This window comes from Diabrotica virgifera, chromosome 8 (assembly GCF_917563875.1).
Source record: "Diabrotica virgifera virgifera chromosome 8, PGI_DIABVI_V3a".
Taxonomy (NCBI): Eukaryota; Metazoa; Arthropoda; class Insecta; order Coleoptera; family Chrysomelidae; genus Diabrotica; species Diabrotica virgifera.
The window spans coordinates 165,926,542-165,946,455 of record NC_065450.1 but is presented as its reverse complement, the minus strand read 5'-3'; the positions used below and the strand labels follow the sequence as shown (position 1 = coordinate 165,946,455).

General features: G+C 38.4%; 1 protein-coding gene and 1 pseudogene across 5 annotated transcripts in view; both read right to left on the bottom strand.

Moving 5' to 3' along the window:
• Window positions 1-19,914, bottom strand: part of LOC114341323 (protein polybromo-1) — a gene marked incomplete at its 3' end in the record, with an annotated part of 193,079 nt that overhangs the window by 109,953 nt on the left and 63,212 nt on the right. For all 5 annotated transcript variants that reach the window (XM_050657981.1, XM_050657977.1, XM_050657978.1 and 2 more), the window contains 1 exon segment: window positions 7,792-7,950. In XM_050657981.1, the coding sequence (XP_050513938.1) occupies window positions 7,792-7,950 (159 nt within the window).
• LOC126889582 (SCAN domain-containing protein 3-like) lies at window positions 17,279-19,185 on the bottom strand (annotated as a pseudogene).

Below are 19,914 nucleotides of genomic sequence, written 5' to 3'. Positions count from 1 at the left end.
ATAAACAACTTTATAAATATGACAAACCCAAATTATAACATTGACTTTAATACTATGGAACAAGTTCGGGTATATTTTTTAAGGGACTGTAGCAATTTGCCTCTATCTAACAAAAATTAATGTTTATCTCCCACAGTTCACAAATGTTCAAAGATTGTTGTATGCTATATACATATGTATCCAAAAATATTGAAGGTGTGGGGTGTGCCTATTGGGATAGCAGTAATAAAAACAGTAAAATGTTTAAACTAAATTCTATCATGAGTATGTACACAGCTGAATTAATAGCGATAATGGAAGCACTAAAATATTTATCTAATATAAATCATTCAAAGTTTATAATTTATAGTGACAGTAAAAGTTCTTTAAGTAAAATTAGTGCCATAAATCCTACATCAAAAGTGAATTACATTGAATTATATTATATAATAAATACAATTAAAGAACTTCAGCAACAAGGAAAGTCTGTTAAGTTAACATGGATTAAAAGCCACTGTGGAAATAACTGGAAATGAAATTGTAGATGACTTGGCTAAAAACGCGGTGACACAAGGAGTATAACACATTATCCTTGTACGTCTAGAGATATTGAATCAGATTTATTCAAAGAGCTTAAGAAAGAATGGAAAGAAAGGTATATTGATGAGAACATAAATACATAAAACCATCAATCAGAAACTACATAACAGATAAACCTTGGTTTTCTAAAATGGAGTCGACAAAGGATATGACAAGAAAACTATGCAGAATGAGATTTAACCACTGTCTTACACCATCATATTACAGTCGGAAAAATGAAAGAATACCCATGAACGATCACGTCAATCACTTATTTTGTATTTGCTATCTTTTTCTATAACAAACGTTTGTTATTTATAGAAAAAGACAGCAAATACAAAATAAGTATAAAAAAGGGGTTCAAGGCAGGTTTTGTTTATATTCAATTCAGAGTTGGACTACCATCTCCATATAGCAACTATTTCAGCATCCTTATGCATCATCAGTGAAGTTTATGCAGACACAACTCTGAAGGGAATATAAACATTCTGCCTCTTTTAAGGCAAACCATCGCGATGCAATGAACCCACCTTTTGAGACGCAATCTAGCGACATCTCTCGTATTACGAGGAAAACAACGAAAAGCCCCAGATACAAAGTTTACTACTTTTTAAACAATTAGAATAATTGAAATAAAAATATAATAAACAATATTTTAAATCTAAGACTTTTCGTTAATAAACTGCTTTCTGGCTGCATCCCATATCTCCGGATTTTACAATATATAATCACATAGAGACGACGAAAATAGGAGAAAGCAAATAGAGGACACTTAGGCCACGCATTTACCTTCTCTTCGTCTAGGAAAAGGACCGAAAGACAGTTTCTAAATACTCAAAAACTGAGTAAAATGAAAAAGATAAAAAAGGGTTCAGGGCAGGTTTTGTTTATATTCGATTCAGAGTTGGACTACCATCTCCATATAGCAACTATTTCAGCATCCTTATGCATCATCAGTGAAGTTTATGCAGTCACAACTCTGAAGGGAATATAAACATTCTGCCTCTTTTAAGGCAAACCATCGCGATGCAATGAACCCACCTTTTGAGATGCAATCTAGCGACATCTCTCGTATTACGAGGAAAACAACGAAAAGCCCCAGATACAAAGTTTACTACTTTTTAAACAATTAGAATAATTGAAATAAAAATATAATAAACAATATTTTAAATCTAAGACTTTTCGTTAATAAACTGCTTTCTGGCTGCATCCCATATCTCCGGATTTTACAATATATAATCACGTAGAGATGACGAAAATAGGAGAAAGCAAATAGAGGACACTTAGGCCACGCATTTACCTTCTCTTCGTCTAGGAAAAGGACCGAAAGACAGTTTCTAAGTACTCAAAAACTGAGTAAAATGAAAAAGATAAAAAAGGGTTCAAGGCAGGTTTTGTTTATATTCAATTCAGAGTTGGACTACCATCTCCATATAGCAACTATTTCAGCATCCTTATGCATCATCAGTGAAGTTTATGCAGTCACAACTCTGAAGGGAATACAAACATTCTGCCTCTTTTAAGGCAAACCATCGCGATGCAATGAACCCACCTTTTGAGATGCAATCTAGCGACATCTCTCGTATTACGAGGAAAACAACGAAAAGCCCCAGATACAAAGTTTACTACTTTTTAAACAATTAGAATAATTGAAATAAAAATATAATAAACAATATTTTAAATCTAAGACTTTTCGTTAATAAACTGCTTTCTGGCTGCATCCCATATCTCCGGATTTTACAATATATAATCACATAGAGACGACGAAAATAGGAGAAAGCAAATAGAGGACACTTAGGCCACGCATTTACCTTCTCTTCGTCTAGGAAAAGGACCGAAAGACAGTTTCTAAATACTCAAAAACTGAGTAAAATGAAAAAGATAAAAAAGGGTTCAAGGCAGGTTTTGTTTATATTCGATTCAGAGTTGGACTACCATCTCCATATAGCAACTATTTCAGCATCCTTATGCATCATCAGTGAAGTTTATGCAGTCACAACTCTGAAGGGAATATAAACATTCTGCCTCTTTTAAGGCAAACCATCGCGATGCAATGAACCCACCTTTTGAGATGCAATCTAGCGACATCTCTCGTATTACGAGGAAAACAACGAAAAGCCCCAGATACAAAGTTTACTACTTTTTAAACAATTAGAATAATTGAAATAAAAATATAATAAACAATATTTTAAATCTAAGACTTTTCGTTAATAAACTGCTTTCTGGCTGCATCCCATATCTCCGGATTTTACAATATATAATCACGTAGAGACGACGAAAATAGGAGAAAGCAAATAGAGGACACTTAGGCCACGCATTTACCTTCTCTTCGTCTAGGAAAAGGACCGAAAGACAGTTTCTAAATACTCAAAAACTGAGTAAAATGAAAAAGATAAAAAAGGGTTCAAGGCAGGTTTTGTTTATATTCGATTCAGAGTTGGACTACCATCTCCATATAGCAACTATTTCAGCATCCTTATGCATCATCAGTGAAGTTTATGCAGTCACAACTCTGAAGGGAATACAAACATTCTGCCTCTTTTAAGGCAAACCATCGCGATGCAATGAACCCACCTTTTGAGACGCAATCTAGCGACATCTCTCGTATTACGAGGAAAACAACGAAAAGCCCCAGATACAAAGTTTACTACTTTTTAAACAATTAGAATAATTGAAATAAAAATATAATAAACAATATTTTAAATCTAAGACTTTTCGTTAATAAACTGCTTTCTGGCTGCATCCCATATCTCCGGATTTTACAATATATAATCACATAGAGATGACGAAAATAGGAGAAAGCAAATAGAGGACACTTAGGCCACGCATTTACCTTCTCTTCGTCTAGGAAAAGGACCGAAAGACAGTTTCTAAATACTCAAAAACTGAGTAAAATGAAAAAGATAAAAAAGGGTTCAAGGCAGGTTTTGTTTATATTCGATTCAGAGTTGGACTACCATCTCCATATAGCAACTATTTCAGCATCCTTATGCATCATCAGTGAAGTTTATGCAGTCACAACTCTGAAGGGAATATAAACATTCTGCCTCTTTTAAGGCAAACCATCGCGATGCAATGAACCCACCTTTTGAGATGCAATCTAGCGACATCTCTCGTATTACGAGGAAAACAACGAAAAGCCCCAGATACAAAGTTTACTACTTTTTAAACAATTAGAATAATTGAAATAAAAATATAATAAACAATATTTTAAATCTAAGACTTTTCGTTAATAAACTGCTTTCTGGCTGCATCCCATATCTCCGGATTTTACAATATATAATCACGTAGAGACGACGAAAATAGGAGAAAGCAAATAGAGGACACTTAGGCCACGCATTTACCTTCTCTTCGTCTAGGAAAAGGACCGAAAGACAGTTTCTAAATACTCAAAAACTGAGTAAAATGAAAAAGATAAAAAAAGGGTTCAAGGCAGGTTTTGTTTATATTCGATTCAGAGTTGGACTACCATCTCCATATAGCAACTATTTCAGCATCCTTATGCATCATCAGTGAAGTTTATGCAGTCACAACTCTGAAGGGAATACAAACATTCTGCCTCTTTTAAGGCAAACCATCGCGATGCAATGAACCCACCTTTTGAGACGCAATCTAGCGACATCTCTCGTATTACGAGGAAAACAACGAAAAGCCCCAGATACAAAGTTTACTACTTTTTAAACAATTAGAATAATTGAAATAAAAATATAATAAACAATATTTTAAATCTAAGACTTTTCGTTAATAAACTGCTTTCTGGCTGCATCCCATATCTCCGGATTTTACAATATATAATCACGTAGAGACGACGAAAATAGGAGAAAGCAAATAGAGGACACTTAGGCCACGCATTTACCTTCTCTTCGTCTAGGAAAAGGACCGAAAGACAGTTTCTAAATACTCAAAAACTGAGTAAAATGAAAAAGATAAAAAAGGGTTCAAGGCAGGTTTTGTTTATATTTTATATTAATATAACTTAATATTAATAAATGCTTTTTAATAACTTTTGCTAGATCCCATTCGCCTATTCACCATCAATATTTTATTAATAATACTCCTGTCACACGTGTGAACGAAATTCGGGATTTGGGTATAATATTTGATTGTAAATTAACATTTTACTCTCACATTGACCATACTGTTTCGAAAGCATTTAAGATGTTGGGTTTTGTATTGCGTTCATCAAAAGATTTGTCAATTCACACAATAAAAATCTTATATTGCAGTATCGTGAGATCAATTATTGAATATGGTTCTATTATCTGGTTACCTAGTTATGCATATCAAATCCTAAATATTGAAAAGGTTCAAAACAAATTTTTACGTTTCGCAGCTTTTAAGATGGGTTTAACAGTTAGAAATTATACTTATGAAAATATATTAAAGAGATTAAATTTACAAACTCTTGAACGCAGAAGAGTCATGTTGGATATTTGTTGTCTTCGCAAAATTATCTCTGTTGTTATTAACTCCGAAGAATTGATAAGTCTTGTATACTTTAATATACTTGCTAGATTGACACGAAATCCACAAATATTCAAGGAACAACGACATGCTACAAATTATGGTCAATATGCACCAATTAGTAGATTGGCCCTGTATGGAAACAAGTTTAGTCATGTAATAGATCTGTTTGGTTCTTCAGTTTCCTCTATTAAACAAGAACTCGGGCGTCTTGAATTTTGAATTTAAAAAATTAAATAGATTTAACTGTTATAGTTAATTCAGTTGTTTTCATCATTTACAAATAATTTATATTCTTTTTTATTTTTTATGTTTGTGTTTTATAGTTGTAGTTTTACATGTATCTAAATTTTATATTTTCATTATTATGACAAAAGCTCTGCTTTATTGTATTATGTATGTATTGGGTTTATCCCGTTAATAAATAAATAAATAATATATTTGATTCAGAGTTGGACTACCATCTCCATATAGCAACTATTTCTGCATCCTTATGCATCATCAGTGAAGTTTATGCAGTCACAACTCTGAAGGGAATATAAACATTCTGCCTCTTTTAAGGCAAACCATCGCGATGCAATGAACCCACCTTTTGAGACGCAATCTAGCGACATCTCTCGTATTACGAGGAAAACAACGAAAAGCCCCAGATACAAAGTTTACTACTTTTTAAACAATTAGAATAATTGAAATAAAAATATAATAAACAATATTTTAAATCTAAGACTTTTCGTTAATAAACTGCTTTCTGGCTGCATCCCATATCTCCGGATTTTACAATATATAATCACATAGAGATGACGAAAATAGGAGAAAGCAAATAGAGGACACTTAGGCCACGCATTTACCTTCTCTTCGTCTAGGAAAAGGACCGAAAGACAGTTTCTAAATACTCAAAAACTGAGTAAAATGAAAAAGATAAAAAAGTGTTCAAGGCAGGTACAAAATAAGTAATTGATGTGATCGTTCATGGGTATTCTTTCGTTTTCCGACTGTATTTGAATAATCTAGCTGATAGTCCACAATGTATTTGTGGTCAGTTGGGTAACCTATAATACAAAATTTTGACCTGTTCTCTTATTTCAAATAACGTTAATATGTTTTTAAATTCACTGTATTCTTTGACTGAAGTCGACCATCCCATTAATTTAAACTATTTATAAACATTAGAAAACAATGAGTTGGTATACCGACTATTGTATAAACATATTTTAGATATGAAACTTATATGTAATTGTAAAATATATGTAGAGTAAGTATTTCTTGTAAATTGCTATATATTAAGAAAAAAAGAAGGAATACATATAAAAAAATAAATAAAAAAAAATTTAAAAAATATGTAAATAAAAATGAATGACGAACTTGGACAGTCCATAGTAAAAAGCTTTCGAATTAAGTAGAGGGTTAAAGAAGAATGTTGCTGTTTTTTGCTGTGGAACTCTGAGAACATCATTTAAAAAATACAAAAAAATATATTATACAAAATTATAAAAAAATACAAAAATAATTATTTATTACTAGAATTGTTTATTAGAGATTAGTATTAGTTTTAGCATAAGATACGAAAAAATAAATGACTAATAAAATAAAAAATAGTAAAATTGGCGAATGGATTTAGTGTCTACAGTCATATAAACCCAAATAAACAACAACAAACTCATTTAAAAGCACTCATATTAAAAACATAACCAACAGAGCTACACTACTCTTATGGAACTGCCGACGAATTGTAGGTAAAACCTGGGGGTTGAAACCAAAGGTAATCTCTTGGCTTACACATCAGTGATAAGACCGACAGTTACCTATGGTTCAGATTTAGTGGAAAAAGATGGATTTGCAATCTTGTGTAACCTCTCCTTATATATTTACTACAACCTGTCTAATAACAATATGCTCAAAATCTACTATCTAAAATAATCTAATAACTAAAAAATACATAAAAAAATAAAAAAAATAAATAAAAAAAATCACTAAGAGACTAGAGACTTCTAAGAGACACTAGAAAGACTTAGCAAGAAGAGAACAAATATATACACTCCCAGTTTCATGACTGTCTGCCCGTATGTCTATCTCCTCCATTATTAATACAGATAGAATGACAGATGAGGTGTCGAATAAAAGCTTATAACCCAAGGATGGTATTAAAGATGAGAAATTTGACATCGGACTTCCGGTTTTAGAGTTGCAACCGTATGAACTGTTTTAAAGTCACCTAAATAGTATAAGCGATATATCATTCGACGTGCCTTAGCAAGATGAGAACAAATGTAAAATTTTGGTTTTTATATATCATTTCCGGTTAAAAAGTTCTAAGCAGAAGTGCAGAAATATTATGTACATGTATCACATCAATCGAAGCGTATTGAAAAGTTGAGTTTGAATCTTTAGTTTCGGTTTTGAAGTCATTTCTGTTTAAACAATGATGACCCAAACTTTAGTAAAAATTACTCAAAATTAGTAAAATCGTTTATCAATCGGCGCAAAGTTACACGAAGCGTTCAAATATCGACTTCCAGTTCAACTTTCGATTACTTTGGGTGAAAACCTAAGACTTACGAAGTCCAATTACTTGTTTTTATTTGTAAAATGTATACACTATGTGTTCTTGATAAACATTAAGTATAATATATTTATAATATTTATTAAAATAGTATGTACATTAGCTGTAATGAGCATGTTTCGCTAATTGACAATATCTTTAATACATTTACTTTTGATTGAGACTGGCAAAATGACTATAGTCCAAGCAAAAAAAATTGAATTACTTACCGTGTAGTCTAACATAAATTTTGCCAACGTATGTAACTTCTTCTTAAGGAAATTGGCATCTTTGGGAGGCCGACCTCGTTGTGGTGTGGAACCGCACAGCAGGTTTCTAGGTTTAGGTCCAGGTTTTCGTCGAGCTACCGTCTCATTTTCTGTAAACAACTAAACCCAAAAAAATTTATATGTATATGACAACTTTTCAGTTGTAATACACACAGGGGTAAAATTAACGGAACACATTAAAAATGGGATATGTTAGATGTCTCGAATTTCCTAAACCTGTTATCCGATTTGGGTGATTTTTTAGTATGATATAGCCTTATTGTTTAAAAAAATCGGTGTAATAATATTGTTGCTAGACAGGTAAATGTCATTTTATGCAAGGTGTAACAATCATACTGTGTTTTTTCCTTAAAGTTCTGAACACCCTGTGGAATATTAGATTATGTGAGGTCGTTAAGGCTATGGAGCCTCTCAACACTTCAACCTATTCATTCTCGTCCCGGACGTCGAAGAGTAAGGTCACTGCTAGCACACCCCACTCTTACCGACGAACAGCGAGAAGCCTGAGAGCACCAAGTGCTGAAGAAGCGGCGCACGGTTAGCCCTAAGCTATTAGTTTGGAACCAGAGTGAAAAACCAACGACGCTTGGCCGTGTAAACCAAAAAGGTAGACGGATTGCGGGGTTTCAGAGGAATACTCTGGCCCTGGGCTCGAGCGAGTTCGCTCGCCCCGAACTCTACCTAGTGTTCACACACGGTTACAAGAACAAGTGCGAGTAAGGGGGCCAAACTAACTGCGAAAAAGGCTTTCAACGAGGGACCCACCAGCAGCAGGGTAAACTGCACCCATCAGGTAGTATAGTCACTGTCTAACGCCGGAAAAGCACGGAGGGGTGGACAAGCCACCTTTATCCCTGGGGTTTACCCCCCAGAACACCTTGAGGCTGAGGTGCCCTCCGATCGCTAGACTTGCATCCTCCCCCATTTGTCATGCCTTCATCTGTAAGGTCCGTCAGCTCCACCCGGTCGCTTCGTCCTCGGACGACGACCTCGACAAGCGTTGCCACCACCACCACCACCACTACAGCCACCACTACAGCCAACCAGTTTTCTTCCTTGCAACAGGAAGGCACTGTACCCCCATCCAGAGGCTACAACCGTCTCACGGCGGAGCTGGACCTCGAGACGCTTAGCGCGGAGATGCAAATCGTCCGCGATAAGTATCGCGAGGCCTACCTCCGCATCGAGCGGGACGACGCCTCCAACCCCCTTCTGCAGCGATATGCAAACGATTTTCCGCCTCTAAGAACACCAGCACAGGCTGGTCCTCAGCGTCAGAGCGCTCGGAATATACATGGTGCTATACCAAAAATCCCAACCCAACCGTCAAAACAAGCACCCCAACATTCGCAACAACAACCATCTCAACAGCAACCCTCTTCTCAACAACAAGCAACCATCAGCACATCAAACAATCCGGAACCCAACGATTTCGTCTTCCAAAGAAGACAAATAAGACAAATGTCTTACGCCAATGCCGCAGCCAATCCACGCCCCAAAACCCAAGCCAGAAACCAAAACGTCATTAACGCCATAAACGATCCTACACTGTCCGAGTATCTCATCAAAGATCTCCCAAAAGATCTTTGTAACAAACGCACCTTCTTTCGGCAAATAAATGCCACCACTCTCTTGTCCAACAAAATTCATTCTTGCAAAGTACTCTCACATGGAATCGCACATCTTCGACTTTTCAATCCGATAAATGCAGGGGATATTGAAAAAGCTATCCACACAGCAACTGGCCAAACCATGGTTACGGTCCACAGCCGTAGCAGAAATGCTAACACTTCCGCCAAAGAGCCCACCTACCTCCTCTGCATTACTGGAATCGACGTGGATTACTCCGAGCAGGAGGTCACCGACTTGCTCACAGAACAGCAATTCCCGGTCGAAAGACTGTGAAGAGTCAAAGCTTACAAAACAGGCAAGGACTCTAAAGTGATCAAGGTGGTGACCAAATCCTTGGAGAAATTCACGTCAGCACTGAGCCGAGGCATAACTCTAGATGGCGAAATCTACAATGCCGAACTTCCTCATGGCTCCGACCCTACAATCCCCACTCCAAAATATTGCAGCAAATGCTGCATAAACGGACACTCCATCGACGAATGCCCTCAAAAAGCATTCGTCTGCCCCCACTGCGGCGGCAACCACAAATCCAGCGCCTGCACCAAACAGCAGGAACCCAAATGCCCGAATTGCGGCGGTGACCACCCCGCATACTCCAACAAGTGTCCACAAAGACACACCATCCCCTCCGCCCAACACGAAATACAGCCACTTACGATCGAAAGATCATTCCCCCCTTTCGAACTCCCTACAGAAACAAAGAACATCTTGTCGATTCAGACTGCTCTGTTGCTTAACTTGTTGCCCGAACTTCGTGAACATATCGCTGCAATCACGGCTAATCTGATTAGCCAAGTCTACGACCACTCGACAGTGGTCCACGGGTACGGGAGCAATGTCACGGTGACATTCCGCTCCAACCACTAAACACCCTCCCTTTATGGATTTCACCCTAGGCACAGTCAACTGTCAGGGTCTCTCCAAAAAGAGACCCCTTATCAAGAATATCCTGTCGAAGCATAACATCCAGATCCTCGCACTCACAGATACTCTGTCGAAAAACGATCCACACTTCGCAGGATATTCGATCATCCATCGAAGCCGCTGTCAGGTTTCTCGTGGGAATGGTATTCTCGTGAAACACGGAATACCGCACAACACACACACATTCCCACAAAATTTTCGTCCACCTGATGTGGACTTCCTGGCAATTGACGTGCATATCCCCAATAACGAAACCCTCACGATAGTCTCTTACTACAAACACCCGGATCAACCACTCAACAGGCATTTGCTAGAGTACTTTTCGAGGCTCGGCAAGGCTGTGTTGATGGGCGATCTAAATTGTAGACACACACAGTTTGGTGATCACCGTCAAAACCCAGAAGGCATCCGCCTCACGGATTATCTACTAGACCTTCCCATTTCAAGAATCACCAACACTGAATTCACGTTTTTGAACGCCAATGGGGCCTCTATTGTCGACCACATCCTAGTTACTAGTAACATTCTGGATCGGTTCGGGGATAGATGCCACATAGGCCATTCAATAACGTCAGACCACGTACCTCTTCTTGTCGACACCGACATACTCATTCCAAAACAACCAAACCCTCCAAGATCTATAAGAGACTATCGTCACGCAAACTGGACTGAATTCCAAAACTTCATCACACAAAATCTCCCTATGTTAGGCGAACTCGATACTAACGATAGTATCGACACCAGTGCAACCGATATCGAGAACCTCATCACTGAGGCGATCACGCACGCAATTCCACTCAAACAAATAACCTATACATCACCGGCACTTCCACAATACATCATTGCCAAAATCCAACAAAAACGACGTCTTCTACGTCAATACAAGGCCAACTGAAACCCACTAATCAAAACAGAGTACAACCGGATCTGTGCCAGGATAAAGAGGGAGATATCTGTCCTAACGGCTCGCCGGTGGGAAGATGCTACCTCAAAACTGGACTACAGAGACGGAGGTAAATTCTGGCAAAAATTCAAAGTCCTAACAAAACAAAAACTATCTCAACCATCCCATCTGTTGGTCAACAATCACATAGTCAATTCCCCAGAAGGGAAAGCCGAAGCATTCAGAAATTCGCTTCAAAACAATTTTCAAACGCCAGATAACCCGAACTTTGATCGCATATTTAAATTCAACACAGAATACATAGTAAATGTTACTCTCAACCACTACATTCCAGTCTATGATCCTATCATGGACCCCCTCACCGACAGGGAAACGGAGAGCTTTTGCCAAATCGGCAAAAACAGCGCTCCCGGACCTGATGGCATCAACCGAAGGTGCCTCAAAAAACTTCCAGAGAGTATCATTCCTCTTCTAACTAAAATATTCAATGCATGTCTCAAAACCAGCCACTTTCCTACTCCTTGGAAAGTGGCCAACAACATCATGCTTTTGAAAAAAGGCAAACCCCCAACCGACGTGGAATCCTATAGACCAATTTCATTAATCAATACTCTGGGTAAAGTTTTTGAGCTAATCCTAAAAGAGAGGCTCAATAACTTTCTCGAAAACCACAATATCATACCAAAATTCCAATATGGATTCCAGTCAGGTAAATCTACTAAACATGCATTAATAGATTTCACTACCAAAGTTACTCAAACCATCAACGATGGTTCATTCGCCATAGCCACATTTCTGGATGTGCAGAAGGCTTTCGACCAGGTCTGGCACGACGGGCTTGTTCGGAAACTTCTGGACATCGGGCTACCATTGCAATTTACCAAAATTGTACACTCCTACCTCCACAACCGTACTGTCAGAGTTAAAATAGGCGATCAAAAGTCCACCCCCTTCACTCCACAAGCTGGAGTTCCCCAGGGTTCAGTCCTAGCGCCGCTGTTGTACATCATCTACAACAGCGACATCACTAACCAAAATATCCCAGGTACTCGGCTGTTTCTCTATGCAGACGACACGACTCTGCTCTCAACTACCTCTCGATACAACCCAAGACTCCTCTTCAGAAGAGCCCAGGCTCTGTTGGACGGCGTCGGCGAATGGTGTTGTAAATGGAGAGTCACGCTGAACGCGAACAAAACAACAACAATTGTGTTTCGCGCCCCTTCTGTGTCAAATAGAATCATTTGCAATGAAGACGACCAACATCCTCTGAGTCTGTTGGGAGAAAGGCTTGTTGTTAGCCCGACTGTGAACTATTTGGGAGTACTGTTTACCAGGACTCTCAACTGGGACGCAGATCTAAAGGCAACTTTAGATAGGGTAAGGAACAGGGCCAGACTTCTCAACGCTCTCTCGGGAAAAATTGGCAAGACACACAAGAAGACTCTCATTCACACTTACAAGACCTTTATTCGACCCGTCATGGAGTACAAATCATGTATCTACTCTCTTTGCTCAAGACAAAAACAAGAGAGGTTGCTGAGGACAGAGCGTAGAGTCTTGCGTAGATGTAACTATGAGCACTGGCGATATCCCTCAAACGAAATCCATAACATCTCGAACACCCCCAAAATCACCGAGAGAATAAACTCTCTGAACAGGAACTTCACAATCAAAGTAATCAACGGCCCCCCTTCCGACACACAAGAATCTCTTAAATGTTCCTGTTCATCTTCCGGCCACGTACTCCACCGAAAGCCCAAACGCAAAAAGATTCATGTACCGTCCGCTCTAATGCAAACATGCATTGACGAACTCCCGGTGGAGTACGAAAACATCCTTGAGGCTACCCCGTTAGCCTACCGTACCCACCTCTAACATTTCCTCTTCCCTACCCCGAACAGGGAGAAGTTGGTTTTTTGCGGTTTCCCAACTTCATTGCACAATTATACCTGTTCGTCCCAAGAAAATAGCCGCAACTATTTTCTCCACTCGAACGCACACTGTCCACGCTGCGCTCAAAGCCACCTCCTGACCGCCGACGAGGGACGCAGGTTCGCCTGTCGTTGTACAATGGTTTCTAGGGAGACTGGTCGAGAGCAAAGCACGGACAGTACACATAAATGTCTATGGAACCAACAACAATCCATCAAACTTTCTTCTCTGTTGACTTCTTAGCCTTCTGGACACCACCGTCCGGCATAACCCAGGATCCAAGAACACCAGGACACGGCGCTTGCCCCAGTGTGTTTTTCGGACTGTTTGCTTTTGCTGCCAACACTAAACATTCACCTCAAACCCTGAAGAGGACAAAATCCTAAACGGGGAAGCACATTGAACGCATTTCTTCTTAGCATTTTCTAGACAAGCAAATCAAACAATGTGATGATGATTCAACCTATAAAGATCTTTTGTGCATACCTTAATCTAGTTAAACTCTAGGATGCCAATACTTCTGATGAAATTGGGTGCGTTCACCAGTGCGCTGTGTCAGCGCTTTGAAACTGTTTAAGATTTTTCGGGTGAACGTTAGGCTAAACTTCAACGTGTTGACGAAGCGGTCGCCATTTTATTCAACGTAGGATTTGCATCGCTTCAATATTGAACGTGTTTAAGAAATATATTGTAATGGCGCGCTTATTTGAAAATATTTACTTTTACAATGGTTTTAATTATAAAGTAATTGAAACTGAGGGGATACAGAATTGTATATGCTCACGAAATTGTAAATCTGTGTATTGAGGAACAATATTTTCAACATAATTCATATTTCTTGTGACATTATTATTTATTAAATTTATGAAGGGAATACAATACATCATCATATCATCATCCAATGGTTCTGCTAAGTCCAGCACAGCAGCACTAAAAATTATTTCCTGTTCATTTCATTATCAAGCAACAATAAAAGTAGTATATTATCCATTTTTGAATTAAATTTGTTTAGTCCAAGTTATCGTTGAACGATAACACGATATAAATAAACAAAAACAACAAATCTCGTTTTAGGTTAAGTTCATAGAACAGGTGATAACACAAACAAAACAAACTATGAAACTGTCAAACAGAAAAATACCATTCACCAGACTGAACGTAGTTTTAAAGCGCTGAAACACAGCTGTTTAATTGAAATTTAAACCGATTAATTCTGGTGAACGCAGCCATTGATTAGCATCCTAGGTGACTTGTTTCCTATGTCAGAGGGCGTTAGGGTGACCTCTTCTAGGAATTTTAGTCGTTTGCAGAACAGCGCTACGCAATTGCATAGAATGTGTTCTGCCGTTTCTTTTTCGTTGTCACAGAAACGACAGTTCTCACTATCTGATTTGCCCATTTTTTTTAGATGATATCTCAGAGGGCAGTGACCAGTGAGAAGGCAAGTAACCATTTTTATATCTTTCTTACTCATTTCGAGAAGGCGGTTTGTTACACTAGGAGACACCTTTATGAGCCTTTTTGCTTGCTTTTGTCCTGGTGTGTTGGACCAGTATATTTGTAGTTGATTGAGTTCCCAGGTCCGGAGTTCCTCTCTGATGTGGCTTTTTGGTAGTCCACAGAAGGGTTCTGGACCTTGGAATGGGGTATTGGCCCCTTCTTTTGCGAGGCTATCAGCTTCCTCATTTCCTGCAATTCCCTTGTGACCTGCCACCCACATCAAAGTTACTTGGTTGCGTTCCGCCAGCTTCTAAAGGATTGTTTACATTCCCAAACCAACTTTAATACACAAGTAAATGACTTAAGAGCCTTTAAGGCAGCTTGGCTGTCTGATAAAATGAAGACTTTTGCCCTACGAGTGTCTCGGTCGAGACATTCTTGGGCACTAATCTGTATGGCATGTATTTCTGCCTGAAAGATAGTTGGGGCGTTTCCAAGAGATTTGGGTAGCCTGAAATTCGGCCCAGTAACTCCCACTCCTGCCCTTTCATCTATCTTAGATCCATCTGTATACCATACGAGCGAATCTTTCTTCAGTTTCGGTTCAACTATTTCATCCATTTGGTGGTTTTTTATGACCACTTCAAATGGTGTTTCGAAGTCGAATTTGACTGGCATGGCGTCTGTCGGCTTATCCTTAGAATTCAAATAAATTTCTTCCATGATTTTAAGATGGCCCACTAGATCGCCAGGTTTCATTATTTGTCTCTGTCGCAGCTTTAAGGCGGTGGTTACTGCCTCCCTCCTTATGCAGAACTGCAGGGGAGGAAGGTTCAGCATCGCCTCTAAGGCTGCCGTGGGGCATGTTGACATTGCCCCTGTGATTGCCAGAAAAAGCTAGCCGCTGCACTTTTTGCAGCTTGGCGTTAGCTGTTGTTTGTTGTGTTTTTGGCCACCATACGAGTGATGCGTATGTGACCATCGGCCTAATAATCGTTTTATATGTCTAGAGTCATTTTCGGTTTTAGGCCCCAAGTCTTTCCAAATGTCTTGCAGCAGGTCCAACTTGCCACCAAGGCTCTGAAAAAGATTTTTTCAATATGACTATTCCAGGTGAGTTTTTGATCTAGAGTTACCCCCAGATATTTTATTTCTCTGGAATATTCTACTGTGATGCCATTCATAATTGGAGCCTGTAAATTGTATTTACGTCTCCTTGTGAACCGTATCAGAGTCGTTTTGCTAGGATTGACATTTAAGTTCTCCTTCGAAGACCAGTTTTTGATTTCGTTTAGAGCAGTTTGCATGAGACTAGATATAGTCTGGTCATGCTTGCTCCTAATTGTAACAACTAGGTCATCTGCGTAACCTTAAGTTGTAAAACCAGAATCATGCAACTTAGTAAGGAGGTCATCCAAGAACTAGAGACCACAGCAGGGGCGATAGTACTCCCCCTCGAGGGCACCCCTTTACTGATGTCACAGTTACTGACTCTCCCCTAATACTACCTGTGATGATTCTGGTTTTTAGCATGGACTGAATCCATTGTATTAGTGAGGCTTCAATGCTCCTCTTTACTAGTGCTCTTTTTATGGATTCATATGAGGCGTTATCGAATGCTCCCTCTACGTCAATGAAAGCGCAAAGAGCTATTTCTTTTGCCACTATTGTCTTTTCAATGTTTCCAACAAGGGAATTTAAAGCATTTATAGTGGATTTGCCTGTCTGGTATGCAAACTGATGTTTGTGAAGCGGTTTCCTAATTAGAATTTCGCTTCTTATGTAGTAATCTACTAGTTTCTCCATTGTTTTTAGGAGAAAAGAGGTGAGGCATATAGGGCGATAAGACTTTGGTTCGTCCGTAGGACGTTTCCGTCTTTGGTATAACACTTTTGCGTCCCTCCCCTGTGGAATATTCTAGCACCTATAAAGTATTGAAATTAAAACTCGATTGTAGCCCCAGGCTTTATTAACATTTTCTTTTTTGATTAATTTGCTTATGTTGGAGAAAAAAAAGTTAGGTATGTTAACAACTATCCATGTCTTTCATCAACAAATCCTAATTTTCTGCTTAACTTAATAGACAAACCTAAAGTAGGGCATGAGAAAGTACTAATTTAATAGATGTCAAATTGTTAACAGTCAAAAAGTGTCCGGTTTGTTGTGAAAATTAGTAGATTTATTATTTAAAGTTTCAATTAAGTCCGTATTTTTTTGTTTGGTGAAAATGGAACGCGCTACAAGGAATTTGACCCGCGATGAGTGTGTTCAAAGCAGTGACCTTACATAGCGAAGGACTTAGCTACCAAGCTATCGGCTCTGTATATTGGTAACAATTTTTTGCTAATGCACGATAATGCGAGACCTCACGTTCACAAACTGCAATCGAATATTTATAACAGGTAAATCTTCGGACTTTGAATTGGCCATCGCATAGACGAGATCTTAACCCAGTCGAACATTTGTGTGACATAGTTGGCAGAAGACTACGACAGCGTTTGCCACCTCCTAGAACAGGGGTTCCCAAACTTTTTTGTACCACCCCCCTTTTGTTAAAATGAAAGTTTCTCGCGCCTTCCCCCCCCCCCTTAACAATAAATTGTATATGCCTGGGAACAAAACAAAATCAAATAAGTGTTACATAAGAAACAAAACATTTATTTATATATACATACTGCCATAAAATACAACAATATCAGTTTTAATAAAATACAAAAATTATTAATAAAAGAAAAAATAGATTAGGTTGGTTAATGAGATGGATGGGCTTGCATTTTCTTTACTAGTATGCCTATTCGTGGCTGAGTTTTAGTAAGTGCACAACGCAAGTCACTAGCAGCATCAAGTTTATTTCGATACTTTGTTTTAATTGCCACAAGTGTTGAAAATGCTTTTTCGCACAAATAGGTAATTGAAAAAGGCAAATATAAACGAAGAGCTTCCCGTGATACACTAGGATACACTTTGAAATATTTTAACCAAAATGAAGGTTTGTCCATTATATCAAAGTTGTATTTGGCAGAGGAATCATGATTTATTTGCAAAGCATCTTCTTGAAGTGATTCAGGCAAGGAGTCTATGTTGACATGGAATGGGTCGGTTGACATTCTGAAAATACTATCGTCACAAGTGTTTGGAAAGTATTTCTGGAACTCTTCAATTAGGCTCTCCAAATGGTTTGATATTTGGATTTTCAAACTTGATCCTTCATAAATATCTCTGAAGCGTGTTTCTTCTGACATTGACTCTACTTTAGGAAAACTCGAATAATTGCAGGGGTTTGCTGATATTTTACGCCTCCAAAGTTGCAGTTTCTCAATATACATATTAATCGCATCACGATGAGTAACTATATTTGAGTCTCCACCCTGCAGTTTTAAGTTAAGGCTGTTCAACGAGTCAAAGATGTCTGACAAATAAGCCAATATTACTTGGGTACAACTTTTTTTGAAGGCCACGCTTAGTTCATTTTGCTTTTGCTGTTCCAAGAAGGTGATTACTTCATCTCGAAGGTCAAATAATCTTGCTAACATGTTTCCTTTTGGGAGCCATCGTACTTCTGTATGAAATAGCAGTGTTTTGTGATCACTTCCTAAATCTTCACAAAGATTTTTAAACAGTCGAGTATTCAACGCACTGTTTTGTATGTAATTCACTACTTTAATACACAACTTTAAGACAGCATTGCATTAATTTGAAAGAGTTTTTGCTGCCAAGGCTTGTCGATGTATAACACAATGTATCCCAGTCACATCAGCATTTTTCTCTCTTACTAATTGTACAAATCCTGAGCGAGAACCAAGCATTGAAGGCGCGCCATCCGTACATACACCGATTAGTTTTTGCCAAGAGATTTCCTGTTTGTCAAAAAAGTCTGACTCTGCTTTCATAACATCAATAGCTTTTGTCGTGGTCTCCAACTCTGCAGAAAAGAGTAGCTCCTCTTTCAATCTATCATTTTCAACATACCGAACATAAACAATTAACTGAGAACATTGTGCTATGTCGGTACTCTCGTCTAGCTGAATAGCAAAAAATGGCGATTGTTTTACTGCATCAACTACCTGGTTTTGTATGTCTTCGGCCATATCATCAATGCGACGTTTTACGGTATTGTCAGAAAGAGGTATTTGAGATAACTTTTGCTTACTCTGCGTTCCAAGAATAATATCAGCTGCCTTTAACAAACACGGTTTAACAAGCGTCTCTCCAATAATATGGCTCTTCTTTTCTTTAGCAATCAGAAGTGATAGCTCATATGAAGCTTCAAGAACTTTTTCAGATGACTGAGCAGTAGAACCAGTACTATCTAACTTCATGCGTTTTAAATTTTCAGATTTTGTAGCAAAAAATTCCTTTGGTTTGTCCTTAAAAGGGTTATGTTTGGATGACAAATGTCTTTCAAGACGATTAGGTCTCATTGCATCATTACTTAATACTTCATAGCAAATTACACACTGAGAATGTTCGACATTATCTTTACGCATACAAATAAACCCATATTTGATATAATCATTATACTTGCGTTTCTTTGCTGAGCTCATCTTGACTACAATTATCTTCCCTCACTCAAATCAACGAAATCAATAAAAGTCAACTACCACAATTAAAATTTCACAACACGTACGCTTTTATAATGCAAAAATAAGTGCAGGCTACTCCAAGGTATCTCAAACACTGAGTCACAATTGATAAGAGCTACGTCTGCGGTTAGCTGGCCTGCGTCTGGCGTTTAGGAGGGAAGGAGGGAGGCAGTGCTTGGAAAAGCTCGGTTGTCAAATTATGCGCGCTATTGCCACATTGAACGGCTCACATTCCATTCTTTCAAGCCTTCGATTTCAAATTTATGTAGTAAAGTCAGATGTTACAGTGGTTTGTTTTAATTTTCTAAACATCATGGTTAATTTAGAATTTTAGAAAGACTAGGTAGGCACCTGAATTTAATTTAATTTTCGACTTGTCTCGCGCCCCCCCTGACATGTCCTTACGCCACCCAGGGGGGGCGCGCCCCCCAGTTTTGGAACCCCTGTCCTAGAACCTTACAAGAGGTGGAAACAGTAGTTCTCGAGATTTGGAATGATACTGATCAAGACCAAATAGCATACCTCATAGTACTCATTTGACTGTCGTCAAGTGAAGATCGTTTCGACAGCAAATGAGTGTAAAAATTAACATTAACATACGATAGAAAAAGATAATTACAGTATTAAGGTTTTTACCTTCATTAA